This window comes from Arachis duranensis, chromosome 7 (assembly GCF_000817695.3).
Source record: "Arachis duranensis cultivar V14167 chromosome 7, aradu.V14167.gnm2.J7QH, whole genome shotgun sequence".
Taxonomy (NCBI): Eukaryota; Viridiplantae; Streptophyta; class Magnoliopsida; order Fabales; family Fabaceae; genus Arachis; species Arachis duranensis.
In genome coordinates this window covers 22,030,943-22,051,257 of record NC_029778.3, presented here as the reverse complement: position 1 = coordinate 22,051,257, position 20,315 = coordinate 22,030,943, and the positions used below count along the sequence as shown (strand labels likewise).

At 33.4% G+C, this 20,315-nt stretch overlaps 3 protein-coding genes across 5 annotated transcripts; all 3 read left to right on the top strand.

Moving 5' to 3' along the window:
* The first annotated feature begins 150 nt into the window (after positions 1 to 150).
* Positions 151 to 3,971, top strand: LOC107458258 (pentatricopeptide repeat-containing protein At1g03100, mitochondrial). Its single transcript, XM_016076463.3, has 3 exons — positions 151 to 518; positions 746 to 794; positions 1,311 to 3,971. Exon 3 carries the CDS (start codon positions 1,317 to 1,319, stop codon positions 3,663 to 3,665), a length of 2,349 nt encoding a protein of 782 aa, XP_015931949.1. The 5' UTR covers positions 151 to 518; positions 746 to 794; positions 1,311 to 1,316; the 3' UTR covers positions 3,666 to 3,971.
* A 4,441-nt stretch (positions 3,972 to 8,412) lies between these two features.
* Positions 8,413 to 13,899, top strand: LOC107458242 (shewanella-like protein phosphatase 1). 3 transcript variants are annotated; one of them, XM_016076437.3, is made up of 10 exons: positions 8,413 to 8,815; positions 10,150 to 10,250; positions 10,435 to 10,548; positions 11,046 to 11,258; positions 11,737 to 11,893; positions 12,048 to 12,223; positions 12,750 to 12,838; positions 13,040 to 13,094; positions 13,508 to 13,620; positions 13,709 to 13,899. In XM_016076437.3, exons 1-9 carry the CDS (start codon positions 8,608 to 8,610, stop codon positions 13,595 to 13,597), a joined length of 1,203 nt encoding a protein of 400 aa, XP_015931923.1. In that variant the 5' UTR covers positions 8,413 to 8,607; the 3' UTR covers positions 13,598 to 13,620; positions 13,709 to 13,899. The 3 variants fall into 3 exon arrangements, with proteins under 3 accessions (XP_015931923.1, XP_015931922.1, XP_015931924.1); XM_016076436.3 differs by having other exon boundaries at positions 8,415 to 8,815; positions 13,025 to 13,094; XM_016076438.3 differs by having other exon boundaries at positions 8,417 to 8,815; positions 11,758 to 11,893; positions 13,025 to 13,094.
* Positions 13,900 to 17,587: 3,688 nt separating this feature from the next.
* Positions 17,588 to 20,049, top strand: LOC127740519 (uncharacterized). Its single transcript, XM_052251539.1, has 11 exons — positions 17,588 to 17,761; positions 17,841 to 17,939; positions 18,026 to 18,361; positions 18,456 to 18,623; positions 18,718 to 18,815; positions 18,893 to 18,977; positions 19,056 to 19,142; positions 19,265 to 19,351; positions 19,438 to 19,572; positions 19,651 to 19,848; positions 19,924 to 20,049. The coding sequence occupies exons 1-11, from the start codon at positions 17,588 to 17,590 to the stop codon at positions 20,047 to 20,049; spliced, it is 1,593 nt and encodes a 530-aa protein (XP_052107499.1).
* Positions 20,050 to 20,315: the final 266 nt, after the last annotated feature.

Below are 20,315 nucleotides of genomic sequence, written 5' to 3'. Positions count from 1 at the left end.
TTTCTAAAAATGTTCAATAAATATTTACTTTCAATCAAACTTCTAATATGAGTATTTGATAAATAATTTTTTAATTAATTTTATTTTAAAATAATTAAATAAAAAAAAACATATGAATTAGTCCTCTTCAATACAACCCAGCACCTAGCTTGTCTCCTGCTGCTGCCGCCTTCCTCTGCTACCTTCCTCTTCTCCCCTTCCTTCTCCTTCTCTGTCTTCCAACTCCGCCAGAGTCTTCGCCTCTGGCATTGTGCTCCGTTCTACGCATCTCCTCCTGCTCCATTCAACTCCTGCATCGCCGCTGGCGTCTCTGTCCGCCCGCGCGCTGCTGCTAGCGTCTCTGTCCGCCCGCGTCGCTGCCACCAGTGTCTCTGCCCTTCCGCATCACTGTCACCAGCATCTCTGCCACCCGCTGGTCTACTTGCCTCTCTGCTCTCCTTTCCGGCCATCTCTGCTCACCTCTTCGCCCCGTCTTTTCCAACCTTGTCCGCCGTGGTTGCTGCCCTCCCTCGTCCCTGGTTAAGACTTACTGCTCTCTCAATTTTTTCATTGAATTTGCTTCATCATTAATGAATTGGAGTTTATCCTAATTAATAACAAGTTTCTATTAATGTGATTTATTTATCCTAATTAATAATAAGTTTGCTATTTCTGAGTTGCTGTTTAACCTTCTTTTGAAAATTTCGGTCTCTTTTATGGTTGTCTCTTGTCTGTCCAACTAGTGAGTTAACTTGTACAAGTTTAGGGGTTCAGGTCGTAGAATTGAGAAGACTCGGGCTCAAACATGTTTCCAGGTATACTCAGGTATTTCTGACGTTACTTGTTATTTGTTACTAATTATGAATCAAGGTATCTGATGCTGGAACTTGGTATTGATAGTTTGATATAGCATACATATGTTAGGAACTTAGGATGTTGATGTTGAAACTTGAAATTGATAATTTGATATGTTTTTCAGGATTGGTAATTGGTGAAATTAAATTATTAATGTAGAATACTTTGCGAGTCAAGTCTATGAGAGCTCTAGAGGTTTACTTAGACTCGCGAGTTTTACTACCTTTGTCTCATGAATATATGTTAGGGATTATGAGTGTTTTGTTTAGATACAAAATCTCCTTCTGTGGCACTTTTTAATAAAAAAAAGGGAAACAAACTTTTGTTAAACCTTTTTTAATGCACGATAATACTTATTCCGTTTTGTTTATATCATGAGTTATTTGTATCGTCTATGGAATTAGTTAACAAGAACTGCCAATCTACAGATTTTGATTGACTTCAATCTGGGATCTTGCTTTGCAAATTTTTGACAGTTCAAGATGCTTACAATAAGAAAACTTAAAATCAAGCCAGATATCACTTCTGCTTTCATTATTGCCAATTGCCATCAAAGTGTTGCCCAAGTTTTCAACAACAGCTGTCACAAACCAATTGTTAAATCTATTAGCTCTTATTTAGCCAACTCAAGTTTACAAGCACGTCTTCTCAGATTAGAGAATAAAGTTACCTTTCAAGGACTTTATTTCTCAAGTGTGCCTGAAACAATTCTGGTCCAGGCTCGAGACCCAGCAAAAGTAAGCCTGGAAATACAAAATGCTATCGCGGGGAATCAATTAGGTTATTCGTGGAAATTATTTGAACAACACATGCAGATGGAGGGATTTCCTAGAAAATCTGTCTTCAACCAACTTGTAACAAGTTATGTGGATGGCCTTGATATGCAATGGTTAGAAAGGGCTTATGAATTGGTAGATCGAGCTATTGAGGAAGGCAAACAAACTTTGTTAGAAAAGGAGGTTCTTATATACCTTAGCTTTGGCCTTGCAAAAGCTGGACTACCTGTTCTTGCATCAACTATTTTGAGGAAAATGATAGATATGGAATTTTTCCCCCCAGTTAATGCTTGGTCTGCTGTTTTGGCCCACATGTCACAAACAGCCGATGGAAGTTATCTTGCTGCTGAGTTGATTCTTGAAATAGGTTATTTGTTCCAAAACAATAGAGTGGATCCGCGTAAAAAGAGCAATGCACCTTTGATAGCCATGAAGCCTAATGCTACAGCTTTTAACATTGCTTTGGCAGGGTGTCTCTTATCTGAGACATCTAGGAAAGCAGAGCAGCTTCTTGATTTGATGCCGCGAATTGGTGCCAAAGCTGATGCAAATTTACTGATAATAATGGCACACGTGTATGAGAGAAATGGGCGAAGAGAAGAGCTTAAGAAGCTGCAAAGGCACATAGCGGAAGCCCCAAATCTAACTGATGTTCAGCTTCGACAATTTTATAATTGTTTACTCACGTGCCATTTGAAACTTGGGGATCTAGAATCCGCATCAAACATGGTTTTGGAAATGCTTAGGAAGGCTAAGGAAGCAAGGAATTCTCTTGCAGCTGCCAAATTTATGGTTAATGCTGCTACAACTGATAATAAATATTCTCCTGTACTGGCTTCTCTCCAGAGTTTGAGAAGCAATGGGGGGTTGGATAGTTTTGAAAATAACAAGCCATCAGGCAATGCTGTCTTATGCTATGAGGAATTTTCTAGAGATCGGAATTTCTTAAAACTCGAAGCGGAGTCAAAAGCTGTTCTTGATTCTTTACTAGCTAAGTTGCAGGTGCAATTTGACTTGATTACAACCGTACATGGTATACTTCAACCAACTGAAATGATTTATGTGAAATTAGTTAAAGCATTTTTAGAGACTGGCAAGATGAAGGATTTGACAGTGTTTCTCCTCAAAGCAGAAAGGGAAGATTCCCCATTTTCCAATGATAGTTCAGCCTTGGTTCATGTCATCAATTCATGCATTTCACTTGGATGGTTAGATCAAGCACATGACCTTCTTGATGAGATGCGTCTAGCTGGAGTCAAAACCGGTTCATCTGTATATGCCTCTCTTTTGAAAGCATATTGTCGAGCAAACAGGGTAATGGATGTCACGTCACTTTTGAGAGATGCTAAGAAGGCCGGTATCCAACTTGACTCAAGTTGTTATGAGGCAATGATTCAATCCAAGGTGATCCAGCAAGATACACATGGAGCACTCCAACTTTTTAAAGAGATGAAAGAGGCTAGGATTCCAAAAGTTAATCAACTAGACTCTAGCATGCTGGCTAAACCTGGTACAAAGAGTGATGAAGCTGCACTACTGAAAGGGCTGTTGCAGGAAATCAAGGAAGGACAGAGTGTGGATTATGGAGTTCATGACTGGAACAACGTAATCCATTTTTTTTGCAAGAAGAGACTGATGCAAGATGCAGAGAATGCTCTGAAGAAGATGAGAAGCTTAGGCCACACACCGAATGCACAAACTTTCCATTCTATGGTGACTGGGTATGCTGCTGTTGGAGGGAAGTATCCTGAAGTGACAGAGTTGTGGGGTGAAATGAAATCTCTTGCTTCCGCAATCTCAATGAAGTTTGATCAGGAACTTCTCGATTCTGTGCTTTATACTTTTGTGAGGGGTGGATTCTTTGCTCGAGCGAATGAAGTTGTGGCAATGATGGAAAAAGGTAACATGTTTATTGACAAGTACAAGTACCGAATGCTATTCTTGAAATATCACAAAACACTATACAAAGGTAAGGCTCCGAAGGTTCAAACAGAATCCCAACTCAGAAAAAGAGAAGCGGCACTGTCTTTCAAAAGATGGGTAGGCTTGACTTGAAAAAGTGAGAATCAAGTATTCTCTCTTTTAAGCCATCATCTTCACGAAATTTGACATGTAAACTTTTATACTCTCAGATTTTCCTTCATGAATTTTTGGGTTAAAACACTAATGTAAATATGTAATGTCAATGTGCAAACGATAACACATTGTTTCTATAGGGAAGTTTTCAGACTTCTAGATTTTCTGTATTACTATTAATTTGATTGTAACAAAGAGAAGAATTTGTAACATAGGCTCACACCACATAACAGGTTTAGTATGAAGGTCGCGGAAATAAACATGGAAACACTCACTACGTAGTCTAAAACCATTTCTCTCTTAACCGATTCTCATTATTTTTTTTCTATATTTAAATTCCGACTTTATGCAAAATATCGATTTTCACTTGGCCATAGTCTAATATATTGCTGTATTCTGTAAACAGCATTATCTCATTAGTGACAAATGCAATTGGCTTCCTATTTTTTTTTCCTTCCAATGCCAAGGATACAAATGCACTGATGTTCTATATTTTGGTAGTTGATTTTATTGCTAGTTTTACAAGACACATATCAACTTCATTTTGCATAGAATAATAGAAATACTGCTTGTTACTTGTTAGTTTCATTATATTTTGTAATTAATGCACTATTGTTCATTAAAATAAAAAGAACTTTAGTAAATAAGATGAATAAGTTAAATTAGAAATAAAAATAATGTCATATAATATCTATAAATATAATTTAAATAAGAATAATAAGATAAAACACATTTTTTTCAGCCAGGTAGATGTAATTTGATCAACCAAAACACGATGAGTTGATTCATTTTTTTATGGTGGAAATATTCAATTTTATGGTAGAATATACTGCTGAATCTAATTTACGAAAGCAAATACATCTTAAACCAAGACAACAACAAAAATACGTCTTAAACCAATTTAATTTGAAAAATAATTTATTCACGGTTTTGTTGTGCTAGCATTTACATGGAATAAAATAAGAGTTGAGTTTACTCTTTGAAAGAAAAATTTCCGGTGAAGAATCTATCCATCTATACGCAATTTTTGAAGGTTACTACGGAAAGCTTCATGCAGCTCCTTCCAAGACTGCAGCACTCAACAAATTCAGCACCATCCCAACTCCTTTCTTAGCTAACAGATCAGCTATAACATTGGCTTCTCTTCTAATAACATTAAATTGAACCTCCCAATGAAGACTCAGTAATTTTCTAACTTTTACAAGTAAATCACCATCAATGCAAGACACCTACTGGGAATCAAATTGAAGCAGCAAAAAAGTATGCATGGAGTCAGTTTCAATGACAATCGCCTTATAACCACACTCCCAAGCAATAACCAATTCCTTCCGCACAACAAAAAGCTCACAACGCAACATACTCTAAATAAGGAGGAAACCAGAGCAACCGTTCTTCCAAGAGCCATAGTCGGACCTAATTACACAACCAAAATCGACGAGATTGTTATCAAGAAAAATGCTGACATCGCAATTTACCTTCACCATGCTCGCTGGGGAAAGAGACCAGTTAACATCAGCGCCTTACACCTGCAAAAGGCTATTTGAGATCCTAAAATTATGCAACTCTTGAGCTAGTCTCTGAGCAATAAAAATAACTTTTTCATCGGATTAGTCCTCTTGAGGATGGAAGAAGATGAATTCCTCTTTCAGAAGCTTCCGCCGAAAGTAGCTCAACATGATAGCGGGATCTATGGAGGAACTGCCGCTGCCCAACCAAGACGCACTCAAGATGGACCAGACATTACAAATTCTATAACACCCAAAGAACAGTGAAAAATAGCCTTCCTCACATTGCACCACGGGCAAGAATTTGAAAATGCCGAGCCACGACGAGAAAGAAAGAAAGAAAGCTATAGGCAGGAGCCAAAAAAGAATTTTAATATTCTCTGGTAGTTTTGAACGCCACAACCAATTTCAATTAACATTATCACTCCAATGAAACTTTAGCTTCAAGAGCCAATAATAATTGTCCTTAGTAGAATAAGTCTTCGAAGGAGTTGAATGGCAGTACCATCCAGGATTGATGCTAATATGAGGAATAATATCAAGAATATAATTCTTAACAATAGAGTTAAAGGAGTGGACAAACCCTCTAATTACCAAGTAGAATTAACACAAATATCTTTGAGAGAGGTACAAGTCAGAAATGTGAATATAGGGTAGAAATTTACCAATCTTACTAATAGAACTCCAAGAGTCATGCCAAATTGATTGGTTAAGAAAAAACTTTCTTTTAAATGGTTAAGAGTCGCAACAATACTAAGCCCACGGTTTAGAGGATTTTTTTGGGATTTTAAAATTCAAATTGTACCAATGCTCTAAATACTTATCTACCAAAAGTTGAACCCAAGCTTATCTTTGCAATTAAGAATTTGTCAAACCAATTTACTGATCAAAGCCACATTCACATAATAAGCATATCTAAAGTCAAGACCCCCACCTTTTTTAGGAGCAATTAAAAATTTTCATTTTACAAGAGAAGACCCTTTCCATCGCTTTTTCCATTCCATAAGAATTAACGAGCAATGGGGTCAATTTTCTTACAACCCATAAACAGAAAAAAAAAAAAAGAAATATGTATCCGATAGATAGTAATAGATGAAATAACCTACTTGATCAAATAAATCCTCCCAAATTAATTTAAGAGTAAAGTATCGTTTTTGTTCCTAACGTTTTTATGTCTCTAACATTTAAATCGTCCTATTTGTATCCCTAATGTTTATAAAAGTAATTCAATATTATCCTACTATCAATTATACTAACAAATCAGATTATATTTTTTAATTATTCTCACTTGGATGTAGTCATTTTCAATTAGGTCTCACTTGGATGTGTTCGATTTTAATATTATACCCAACATTTGTGTTTAGATTCAATTATGTTCTTAGAAAAGTGAATTATGTAAATATTGTAAAAATTAGTTTTAATTTTTGATGAGCTATTTTTCGGAGTGGATCATCGATTCTATCCCAGACATTTGTATTCTAACTTCAAGAAGAGATTTTTAAAACTCAAACTAAAGTGTTCATGATGTGTAATTGACGGCAGGATAACATTGAATCACTTTTACAAACGTTAAAAATACAAATAGGATGATTTAAACGTTAGAGACACAAATAGAATTTATCCTTAAGACAAAAATAATACGTTACTCTTAATTTAATAATCTATTTTTCCAACTCGTCAACCTTCTTTGAATCCTTCAATAACATCTTGAGCTTCTCATCTAAAAATACGAGAATGACTCAAATTCACACTAAGATATTTGTTCAGATTCTGAATGAAACAAATACTAGACATACTAGTAAATATTTGCTTAAGAATATAAGAGATATTTTTGAAATAAAGTGTCTTAAAAATTTTTGGAGGTTTATCTTCATTCCCAAGACTCTACAAAAAGTACTGAGAACATTAATCGAGAACTTAACTTGATACTTTCTAACTTTAAAGGAGAAAAATAAACCTTTAACAAACATGAGAAAAAATCAAGTAATAACACATAAATTACTTGTAATTTTGCCATACCAACATGTTATTATAGATGTCATTTTATTATAAAATCAAATATGTTTCTTATTTTAACTTTAACTTTTGCAAGGAAAATGTTAGGTAAATAATGATTATTTTAAACAATACGAACAACCACCCATTAAATTAAGATATATTATATCCTAATTTAATGTTACTAATTTAAATTTACTCTTTTAACCCTATTAATTCACATTATTCACACATTATTGAAAAATTTTGTTAATTACTTATACTTTTCCCTTATGTATTGGTTTCTACAATAATTAGCAAAATAGTCCTTTCAACTAAATTATTCTCTTAATAATTTTAAATGTCATTTTAATTATTTAATTTATATTTTGTACTAGTCCTCACAATAATAATTAATAAGGTGACCTCCTATAATCAAAATATCCTTTTAATAATGTTCAATGTCTTCTTAAATATTCAATTTATATTTTATAAAATACATAATTTACATGCATACACACATTAGAGGCAATCTTTTTTCTTGACATACACTATAAAAAATAATTATATTTTATTACAGATTGAGCATTGACATGTGCTCAATTTTATATCAACAAATATATTAAATTTTAAACTTTTTGGTATTTACTTTAATAGTTTTACAAATTAAAAATAGAAATAATTATAATAATGTTAGATAAAATTACAACTTAGTTTGTATTCAGTCTTTATAATGTTAAATTATGATAAAATGATAGTCACAATAAGAGAATAAAAAAACATTATATAGAGTTATTACAAAGATACTTAAAAAGTAATTCACATTTATAAGATCATTAGAAGTAGTGATAGTTAACTTAAAAAAATAATTTTTGAATCCATTCAAGTAGTTATTCAATGTTATTTGATTTTATTTTAATATTTATATTTTAGTTTTATACAATGAAAAATAAATTTTATTTGTACTTATCAAAATAGTTGTTAATATAAATATGTGAAGCTTGAATATTTAAAATAGAAATTAATAAAGATAACCTTAAAAATTATACAAATAACTATTTTACATAGAATTATCGAATGTTCATAGATTTACAATGTATATTTTTATATAATTAAACTTTTATGATTTTAAAAATATACAAATTGAATTGAAATCTTGAAAGGACGAATCTAGTCTAGCATATATAGATAAACAAAAATATAAAATAAAATTGTACATATGAAAATGCTATCTTCTCAGTTGCCATCCACAAAGGAGAGGCCTCGGAAAAAAACAAGATTCCAAAACGCTTGGCTCACGAAATTTCTCTCTTTGAGCATTGCGGGCTTCGTGTCATGAGCATAAAAACACACTTCCTCTCTTTCTCTTTTTCATTCACAGTGTATAATGGGAAGCACATAGCAATAGCATTATTATAGCAGATGGTGTTTCTCATCAAGCTATGGCATCACTGTGTCTCATGAACTCATTGCCAGTTCCACCATCTTCTTCTCACTCTCCAAAGCTCACTGAAACTTCTCTTCCTCCTTCTCCTTTGGTTCTTCATAGTAACAATAATCATAGTGTATCAGCACGTGCCTTGAAGCCCATAGTTGTTAGTGGAGATCCTCCAACTTTTGTTTCTGCTCCTGGTCGCAGAATTCTCGCTGGTTTGTCTCTGTTGCTTTATATTCCTTTGTGTTTTTTAATTTTCATCATTTTTTTAATTTTGCACATGCTCGAAGGGATGAAAAGATTTATTTTGAGAGTGTAATTCTGATGCATAAAACGTTTACATGGAATCACATTTATTTTGTTGGATGATCATTGACTTGAATGTAAAAAATAATTATTTTTGTTGACTTAATGTTACATAGTTGGTTGCAAATGTAAAATCGCTTTATACGGATAATACATTAAAATTAAATTTTTATTTTAAATATAGATAGTTTAAACATGAACATAGTTTATGATAGGCATAGTGGCGTCTTTTTATTCATATATTCAGACTAGTGGACAAGGATTAGTTTTTGTTGGTTGAATGCTTGAAATAATATTTATTTGCATTTTCAAAATGGGGATCATATTCGTCCTGTCTTCCTCATGAATTTTTTCCCCTAGCAAATGTAGAATAATAATTCTTTTGTTTAAAGTTGAACTGGAGTAATCTAATTGGAGTTAGCTAAGTGGAAGTAATCTCTTAGGTAGCGTTTGGTGGAGAGATAGAGACGGAAGAGAGACAGAGACCAAGAGACAGAGATTGGAATAAATCTCATTATTCTGTTTGGTGCAAAGTGGGAGACAGAAATTGAAACAAGAACGAAATTCTAATTTAATTTGTACAAAGGGTAAAATTGAAATTAATTAATTGAAATGAAAGTATTTTAGGTATAAATGTTATTAAAGTTTCAGTCTTCATCTTTAAAAATTTTGGAGAGATAGAGACGGAAGAGAGACAGAGACCAAGAGACAGAGATTGGAATAAATCTCATTATTCTGTTTGGTGCAAAGTGGGAGACAGAAATTGAAACAAGAACGAAATTCTAATTTAATTTGTACAAAGGGTAAAATTGAAATTAATTAATTGAAATGAAAGTATTTTAGGTATAAATGTTATTAAAGTTTCAGTCTTCATCTGTAAAAATTTTAGTCTCTTAAGCACATCTTTATGTGCATCTACTCTCAAGTATTTCATGATGGAATTCTTATAGGATCAGCAATGCACTTATTTTACTACTAATTGCTTTTATTGAAATTTTCAGACTATATGATGAACTGCATACATGCTTTATTTTATTTGATTCTCTTATATGGTGGAACTCTAGTATGAAATTCTCAATGTCAAAGTGAAAGTTTCAATGGATGGGGATGTTTTCCATTGATTGATTCTATTAACATGCTTATAGGTTTTTTTCTTGTTAATTAGTTTTAGACATAATGTTTTTCAGCAATGCATGCTTTTTGTCTCTTATATATCTCACCGGAGCCAATTTTCGTCTAATAGTTGGAGATCTACATGGAGATCTTAAGCAGGCTAGATCTGCACTTGAAATGGCTGGTGTATTGAGTTCTGATGGTCAAGACTTATGGACTGGTGGAGAAACGGTATGTGTCCTGTTTTTAGAAACTGGTAGCTTTTAGTTTTAAACTTTAATTTTAATTTGAGTCACTAGTCTCTTTTGCCAATGTGTATAGAATTAGAATTTGATATTCTAAAGTAGTTGAAAGGTTTTGGTTTGAGATTTTTCACTTTAACATTGTGGATGTTTATTTTTATTTCTTGTTCTAGGTGTTGATTCAAGTTGGAGACATACTAGATCGAGGTGAAGAAGAAATTGCTATCTTGTCCTTGCTGCGATCATTGGATAAACAGGCGAAGGCAAAAGGCGGAGCTGTGTTTCAGGTTTGCCATTTTTAACTTTGAACCATGAGACAGAACTTTAGCCGCTGTCATACAAAGTTACAAACTAATAAACCACTCAAGTTATTGTCTCAAATAACTGAGTGTTAAAGAATTGGCAAGGAGGAGACAATTTCTTACATTCGTCTCCATTTGAGTCTCATTACCAGAAATATATTGTATGAGTCGATATGAAAAGAAAATATTTGATAGGTTAAGCAATGATTTGCTGGATTTCTTTTCTACGGATTGATATTTTATAGAAATACTAGAAATGTAGATTGATATTCTCTTGTATTTTAAAATTAATTTTAAAAAATGACTTGTATGTTAGAGCTTGGAATAATCCCTTAAGCTTGGAGAAAGGAATAGAAAAATAATTCCTATTAAACCTCGATGAATTATTAAGAAGCTATTTGTAAAATTTGAAGAATCTTGTTATTACCTTCTCTTATTTAAATTTTCAATTAACTTTCCATAATTGGATCTACCTGATCTAGGTAAATGGAAACCATGAGACTATGAATGTGGAAGGTGATTTTAGATATGTTGACTCTGGGGCATTCGATGAGTGCAATGATTTCTTGGAATATGTCAATGATTCAGAGGATGGCTGGGAAGAAACTTTTACCGGTTGGGTTGATGTGTTTGAAAGGTGGAAAGAACAACGAACAATGTCCAATGGTTACTGGGGTCCTTGGAATTTAGTGAAGGTATCATAACTACTTCTACTTAATGTGTGCCTCTTGTTTTCATTATTGCATAATTTGTGCCCTCGGAGCATAAGTTAATCTTTCAAACTACATTGTTTGAATTTCAAAATAGATTGCATGCCAAACCCAACATGTTGATATATCTTGCATATAATATGATCACATGTAGTCCTAGTTCCCTTTTGTATTGAATTTGATTGCAATATAATAAAATTATAGCAAATACTTTCGATGAAGCATGAAGGGCCCCAAACTCGACTATGGTATGTCCTTTTTGAGGTTATTTCCCAACTAAAAGTTTCTTTTTGATCAATAGCTAAAGATGGGTAGCTCAGTAATTTATTTGACTATATCTTTATTGTATCTGGGATCATATGGACATCATTAGAAACTTTATAAGTATTATCTAATTTGTACCTTTTTCATGAAGGAAGCTATATTACTGTGATGTGATATTCTATTATTGTTTTTGATGAAGTTTTCCAATTATTTAGGACAGAGGCAAAAGGGAGTCATTGCTAGATCAATCCTCTTTAGGCCTGGCGGCCCACTGGCACGTGAGCTCGCAAGACATGCTGTTGTACTTAAGGTCAATGACTGGGTGTTCTGTCATGGTGGCCTTCTTCCTCACCATGGTAATGGTTTTGTTAACTTGAGCTCGAAGTCATACCGAATTACTAATTACTACAACAACATTCACTGCTGCTTTAAAATTTTCCAACCTTTTGTAATTCCATGTGCCTGATATCATTTTCTTTATGATTCTCTTCCCGCTTTCATTTTCTACAGTTGCATATGGCATAGAGAAGATGAACAAAGAAGTATCTGAGTGGATGAGAGGCTTGAGACAGAATGACAATACTCCAAATATCCCTTTTATTGCCACTAGAGGCTATGACAGTGTTGTTTGGAATCGTCTATATTCAAGGGATGCACCAGATTTGGTGGACTATCAGGATAAACAGGTAGATTTTTCAATTAATAGGAAGATCCTATGTATGGTAAATAGAAATATGTTATCCCCACCTGCACCCCTTTGAAACTGTAGAGACTTCATGCAGTGCAAGTGCAAATTTCCTTTTTCTCTTCTATTAAATAACTAGAATAATCTAAGAAACTGTTTCATGACTTCATCTATGCAAAAATGTCTGGTTATTTTATGGAAGAAGTGTGAGCACTTTATGCTATCTGTTACGTACCCTGAGAAGGGTGGGAGCAAAAAAAAAGATTCTATTGAGGCAGCAACAGGGGCTAAGAGAATTCCTCCTTTACCCTTCATTCCTATCCGAGTTCTTGTTGTTCTATTGCATTTATTTTGGGTACAGTTGTTACACTATCCTGTCATATATTTTGTAATTCCAATGTGATTACTTAACAACTTCCACTATTTATTTTGTGATATAATTGCAGTCAGTTGAGTAACAAAATTCTGTTTCAACCTGAATTGGACTGTGTGATAGACGGTTTGAAACTAAACAATATGATTTTCAGGTATGTTCTGTTCTTGAGGAGACTCTGCAAGCAGTTGGTGCCAAGGCAATGGTGGTAGGGCATACTCCTCAAACTATAGGTGTGAATTGGTAAGTGAGGATTACTTCATATGGCTCAATATTGTCCCGCTTTTTAAAAGCTTCTAATTTTTTATATTCTTGTTCTACTTGTATTTAACTTCAACATAAATGCACATATACTCTATGGACATCTTTGTGGTGTGTTGCGGAAAAATTGCTGCCATTCATTGATATAACTTCTCTGCCTCCTGACAGTAAATACAATTGCAGCATATGGCGTGTAGATGTTGGAATGTCCAGTGGAGTTCTTAATTCAAGACCAGAGGTAACAAACTTTTAGGGCTTATACACAGTGTCCTTGTTTATGAGATATTGAGATATGAGTCACACTATAGTATTTATGTTATTAGAATTATATTTACTTTGTTATTTACTAAATATTGTTTGAAAAAAGTTAAGTGTTTCTAAGTCTTTACCTTAGACTTCACCCACTTCCCATTCCTAACAAAATTCATTAATTAACCATGAGGAATTAATCATTGCTTCCAGCACTGAAAGCAGCTCGACTTTTAGCTTACGGTGAAAATGAGTAAATTTGATCTATAGCGTTTCAATCTTTCACCGATAACATATAACTACAAATTGATATCATATGATAATCAGGTAGTTGTCTCTATTTATAATAATCCCGATTAACATGGAGATGCTGTTGAGATTTACTAACGTCGTATTTTACAGGTTTTAGAGATTATAGATGATAAAGCGAGAGTCATAAGAAGCAAACGGGACAGATACAGTGAAGAACTTCAGGCTGTTGCATACACTTAAAAGACAAGGACATGGTTTATTAGGTATGCATCTTGAATTACAAGTCCCTTGTCGATTAAATATAAACTAAAAGAACAATCTCCACTGATGCAATCTGCTTTATTTTTACAGTATTTTGCAGGAAAGTACATGTTGCATGCATCCAGCTATTAGTGAAGTCCAACAATGGCAAATTTATTCAATGCACATTGTTGTTAGTTGTTTGCTTCACCTTGTGATTCTATAACTAACTTTGACAATTCAAAAATGTTGTCCCATGCCATATAATTTATACGATATCAAATTTTCAATGTCTTGTGAAAGTTTATTTGTGTGAAATCATATGATAGGAAGATAACTAATTTTTCATTTTTTTTACAATTTGGTTAGATATCCGCATTATCATCCAAAATAAAATGGTTTATGACCAAAAAAAAAATCCAAATAAAATGGTTCATTATCATATATTGCATTTATATTTTTTCGCACAAAATATAAATGAAATTCTATGCACTCATTGTCTGTCCGAGTACCCAAAGTAAATTTCACACTCTGGTTTTCTATTTTTCCTAGTTGATAAATGGTGAAGACAACTGAATAGCATCTACAAAATACCATAACCCTCTTCCCCATTGATGTATATATGAGCTAGATCTTCGTATTTTTTTATTGACTACTTTACATTTTTTTAGAATCGGTGTAGTTTTAATTTTAAAAGTAAAATACTTAATTTCTATTTTGAGATTAATTTAGGTGTCAAATATATACTCGATACTCTTTAGTTCAGGATGTGTTAAGATGGCTCAGGATTCGGTGGTCCAGGTAACTTTGGACTACTTAGTGGTCCAAGTAGAAAACATGTTTTTAAAGTTTTTTTATCAATTGCTATGTAGTCCTTGAACTATTTTTAATTGCAAATTAACCCCTTATATTTTATTTAATTATAGAAACTATTTTTTATTTTACAAATTATTTATTTATCAATTAAAAATTATATTTATTAACAAAAAAATACAAAACAACAACTAATTATATTCCAGTCGAGTAAAATATTCTGTTTGATCTCGTGAAGTTCCTCCATGACTTTCAAATCGTGTTTCCTTGAAATTCAATCGATTGGTTTATCAAAACAATCGATTGAATGATACTCAATCGATTGGATTACAGTGTATCACAAAACAATCGATTGAATGCCTCAAACCAATCGATTGTTTTTGTTACTCAATCGATTGAATTCACGAAAACAACATGGATTTGCCAAATACAATCGATTGGAAAGTGATGACATTGAAGTTTTAGCCAAATTCAATCGATTGGTAATTTAATCCAATCGATTGGAAGGTGATGAAGTCGAATTTTTTGCCGAGTTCAATCGATTGGTAATGTTACCCAATCGATTGAAATGTGATGACTTTGATTTCTTTAGCCAAATTCAATCGATTGATAATTCAATCCAATCGATTGAAAAGTGACGACAGTGAACTTTTTGCCAAATTCAATCGATTGGTGGCGTAATCCAATCGATTGAATTTTGAAATGTGCTGTGTATTAAAGCTGATAACCCTGCGTATTCACACCCATTCTCTCCACCTTTTCATTCGAACGCCACTCTCTCCTCTCTCTAAAAACCAGAAAGCTTCTCTCTTCTTCTTCTCCATTCTCACCCACACCCACTCCAAACTAGATACATAATTCCAACCCTAATCAAAATCCCTACAAAACCCACAAAACCAGTATCCCCATAATGGCCAGAACTAAGAACGCCAAAAGAGCCAGGGTTAAGGGAGAAAGCTCTGCCCCTGCCAGACTCATTGCTTCATCCCACTACATGGCAAGGTGGCTGCCGTCTCAAAGGGCACTGAAAAACTATGTGGAGAAGTTCGAGTCAAGGCCAATTGTTCCTCCCAGGTACATAACAGCCGAGTTCCTTCAGGATAGACGTTTTAATTTGGTGTTGAATGCATTGCAAACACAGCACTTAGTTGATTATGTACAAACTAGGGATGAGTATTACCCGCACTTGGTTAGGGCTGTTTATAGTACTTTGAATTATGTTGTTCCTGAACCTGATGAAGAGGGTGAGGTAATGCCGCTGATTGAGTTTGATTTAGGGAAACAGCATTATAGAGTTACTTTGCAAGAACTAGCTGAACAATGGAGTCTAGTTTATCATGGGGCAAAATTTACTGGTGGTATTGCCGCAGATGAGGAATGGGGTGAATACAACAGATTAGTTGGTTTGCAGAGTTTACAATATGAGAATCCACAAATGGATGCTAGAGGTAATATAAGTTGCAGTGGGTTGGGGATTGAGCAGCGTATATTGATGTATTTGTTTTCATACATGTTGATTCCAAGAAAACATAATCATGGAATCTTGTTTAACGAAGATATTTTAGTGCTTTGGGCTATGGTGACTGGAAAGGAGATAAACTGGCCTTATTTTATGGTTCATCATATGCTTGAAATGAAGAAAGGAAAATCAAGTGTTAGTTTAGGATATGCTTGCCATTGGACCAAGATTTTCAAATGGCTTGGAATTGACTTGACTGAAGAGAAAAGTGTTGTCTTGACTAATGTAGCCAAGATTGATGACAGCACTCTAAGACAGATGGGAAGAGATCCGAATGCCCAACAACCTCAGGCTCAAGGGCAACCACAAGACCAGATGCAAGCACAAACAGAGCCACCCCCACCACCACCCCCTCCTTCGCCAACAATGCAAGATTTGATGGATGAATTGCGAAGCATGAGAGTATATATGGAGGAGCAATTTGCTGATATGAGGCAGCGTCAAGACAGGCAAACGGAAGCTATCAATCGTCAAGGAGAAGCAATTGATAGTCTATGCACTAATCTGGGCATCACAAACCCAAGGGGCATCATCCCAAGGCCTGGACCATGAAGAAATTGTTTTATAGCAATATTCTTGTACAGCTTTGATTTTTACAATTCATATATAGAGTTCTTAAAGGTACTAGGTTTGTTTGAATTGTAAGACCTTCTTAGATGATGGAATCAATTTAGCTGACGGCTTTTTTAGTTTATCTATATTCTTAAGATGCAATCAGGTCTTGAAAACAATGTGTTTGTATGGATTCAATCGATTGTTTTGATAGTGCAATCGATTGAAGTACACTTAAACACTGTTCCAATCGATTGTTTTGCTATTTTAATCGATTGGAGTGCACTTAATAACTGTATCAATCGATTGTTTTCTAAGTGCAATCGATTGAATTATCATCAATTTCAATTTCAATCGATTGCATATAAAACCAATCGATTGATACTGTAATTAAGTGTATTCCAATCGATTAAAATAACAAAACAATCGATTGAAAAGGTAGTAAAATCGATTGTTGTAAACTTATTTTCTAATGCAATCGATTTATTTCTATTGCAATCGATTGAGTTTTCAGTGAAATCGATTGGAGTACTCTTATATATACTATTTCAACCGATTGGATTTTAATTCAATCGATTGAATAATACACACCTCTCATTCAATCGATTGTGTTGTTATAGTAATCGATTGGAGTCGATTTAGTTACTGCTTCAATCGATTGTTTTCTAAGTGCAATCGATTGAATGAGAATCTTTTATTATTTCAATCGATTGGTGGCCTATCTACCAGTTTTGAATCTTGTTTTATTTAGTTATTAATCTAATGCGTCTATTATTATTATTATTATTTATCTACTTAAAAATAATTATAGATAAGATATAATTATATGAATTCTTCAAATTTAATTTTTCTTAAATTGGAAATAAAAATTAATTTAAAATTTGAAATGTATTTGTTTTTAATTAAAAGATAAGATATCTTAAAGAGTTTTAAGATTATTCGGTTGATTTAAAAATTTTTAAAAAGATAGAATTAAAATTTTGTTATCTTTTTTGGGTATATATATGTGTTCAAGCCGACTAAATTTTTATACGTTGACAAATTATTTTAAATATTTGCCTTTCAACTAAGTCTACTCGTAATATATTCTTCCGTTGATAATAATCATGGATACTCCTTCTAAAGAAGATATAGTAGGGGTCTCCAATGATGCATGTAACACACAGAATATGTCACTGGACTGTGATGTTATCAAAGTTGATTTAAATTTGTCACTGGACTGTGATGTTATCAAAGTTGATTTTGGTGACCAACTTGGAACTACAATTCCTAGTGCTAAGGTAAGACTTAATGGGTTTTTAATTTCTAGTATAATGTATTACGAGTAATTTAAAATTTTATGTTTTTTATTTTCTACAGGATGACCAAGTTATTTTTGACGATGTTATTCAAAGCGAGAATCTAAATAAAATTCAAGAATTGTCTATTAAAGTGGACAATGTCCTCTCTAGCATAGAGGTAATTTGATGTGACAAACAGTAATTAATATATATGATGTTAAATAATTTATATATTATAACCTTTTTTACCATTCTTTTTTGCAGTCAATGAGAGTTGTAAACATTGCTCGGGACGTAATAATTGATAAAATCCTTGAATCTGTAAGCCGCATTGAGACAATGATATCACAACTCAGTCTGAACAATGATTCCGAGACTCCGACCAAGCTCTCTGTACAAAACACACATCCGATCTCAAGATTGAAGGCTAAGAGTTCAGCTATTGATATTCATACGGCTATATCAGACGATGAGGATGATCTTACTGTACTGGATCATATGTCTTTCACCCATGATGATCCGTTCCACATCAAGATCAATATGGACAAACCAGTATCTCCATCTATAAGATCCGCACCAAAAAAGAAAAATATGTCAAAGGTATATGCATGTATAGTAAAATTTCATAACTCTTATTATTTGATATTCTTAACATGATAATAAGAATATACTGAAACTGTTTTTTTTTTCTTAGGGTAAGAGCATTATGGAGACGCAGAAAAAATTACCGTTCACTCACCCAGGCGGAATTAGAAAGCCAAAGATTGAGCCCAAATCAGTCAATAAATCGAAGGCGTCTTATGCACTGAGCCAACCCACAAAAGACTATAGAAGAGCTGTTTATTTCTTTTCCATTACTAGCGTAATTACCACTTAAATTATATAGTTTCTTATGGGCACTGCTAATTATTACATTTAGTGATGAGTTGCTAATACTTTTGTATTAAAATTTGTAGTCAATGCAGTGTCAGTTTATGCCAACTCCAACCATGCGTCTTTTGGAAGATCAGATAAAGGCCTGTGCATATATATTTTCAGCATCGCTAGATCCATCGTAAGTTAATTTGATATTTTCTTTGTTGTCGATGAATGAGGGCCAATCTAATGTGTTTCGGTTTTTAATGGATACAGTGAAGAACTTGTCGTAACAAATACAATCAGAGCAACTAGATCAGACTTTGCACATTTCATACCTGACAGACCCATTACTGATAAGGTACACAAGTAATCTATTAGTTAAGCTACGTTCGGTTCTGGGCATGATCTCTTAATATATATTTGGATTGTGATCCAGATTCTTGAATTAGCGGCATTGAAATGCACTGATGATCAATCTGATGTAAGTTTCAAGACAACATGGCAACTTCCACCGAGATTTGTGGTATGTTCTATAACCCTGAAAAGATAAGTTCATTTATCTTTAGTTACAAATGTAATGATGAAATAGAACTATATTTCTTTATCATGTACTAAAGACTATATTGGTTTGCATTAATGAACTAGGTGGATGTCTTCAACAAGAAAGATTTAAAGAAGAAGATGGAAGACTACATTTATAAATTTATGCAACCTACTGCTGATTTAAAATTTGTAAGAATTTTTTCTTAAGATTCATTGTTGGATACAGTTTTCCATTATCAGCATACATAACCGAGGGGCAAATTTTTATGGTTTAGATATACGTTCCTATTCAAGAGGATGACCACTGGTATCTAATGGTAATATCGGTTTGCGAGCATACAATTTATCACATGGACACCCATTTTAATGATGACAGAATTTGCTATCGTGAATGTGTTATAAAGACACTAGTAAGTCCGTGGAAAAATTTACATAAGCTTATTAGATCTTATTATGTTTTTATTATTTAACCAGTGAAATGAAATCAGGCACACGTACTGGAGCAAGTCATCACGTCGAATTTTTACAAGGATGATGGCATTCAAGAGTATAATAAACAATTTCATGACTACAAAATTGAAAGACCAGAAGATATACCTCAATGTTCCTCAAGCTTGAACTCTGCAACTTGGGTGATGAAGTGGATGGATATGACTTATGAATTTAAGCCATATGGTAACAATAAGGTGAGCATTTATAAAACAAATCTCTAATATTTAATCCCTATTTTTTGGTACTAATTCATAATGTATAATTTCTAGCTCGATGATCACGATATTCGCATGATAACCGCGGTGCATATACTCCGGAGTCGGATCAACCATAAGAAGCCACAGATTATAGCATCGGTCGAGGAGTTTTGGAATATGCACAGTTCTTATAATTAATCTAGATAGAGTGTAATACTTTGGTTAGTGCGTATTTATTTGTTAGAGTTAGTGGATGTACTTCTTGCAAATTTCTTTAAATGACTTCTTAAACAGAAATGTATTGCTTCGTTACTTTTCTCAATTTTACTCTATTTCTATGAACCGTATGGAGTTTTAGTTTAATTGATTTTAGAAACACATATTTTTAATGTCATTCCCATTGATTATTTCAATAACCATCTCATACAAACATTATTTTAACAACCATCCCATACAAATATTAT

Bases quoted from the DNA above. Each gene is read 5' to 3' on its own strand.
- LOC107458242 (XM_016076436.3), top strand. From the start codon at position 8,608: ATGGCATCACTGTGTCTCATGAACTCATTGCCAGTTCCACCATCTTCT. The intron at 8,816-10,149 runs GTTTGTCTCTGT...TTCGTCTAATAG, and splicing joins TGGTCGCAGAATTCTCGCTG to TTGGAGATCTACATGGAGAT. The intron at 10,549-11,045 runs GTTTGCCATTTT...TACCTGATCTAG, and splicing joins AAGGCGGAGCTGTGTTTCAG to GTAAATGGAAACCATGAGAC.
- LOC107458258 (XM_016076463.3), top strand. From the start codon at position 1,317: ATGCTTACAATAAGAAAACTTAAAATCAAGCCAGATATCACTTCTGCT.
- LOC127740519 (XM_052251539.1), top strand. From the start codon at position 17,588: ATGGATACTCCTTCTAAAGAAGATATAGTAGGGGTCTCCAATGATGCA. The intron at 17,940-18,025 runs GTAATTTGATGT...TCTTTTTTGCAG, and splicing joins ATGTCCTCTCTAGCATAGAG to TCAATGAGAGTTGTAAACAT. The intron at 18,816-18,892 runs GTAAGTTAATTT...TAATGGATACAG, and splicing joins TCAGCATCGCTAGATCCATC to TGAAGAACTTGTCGTAACAA.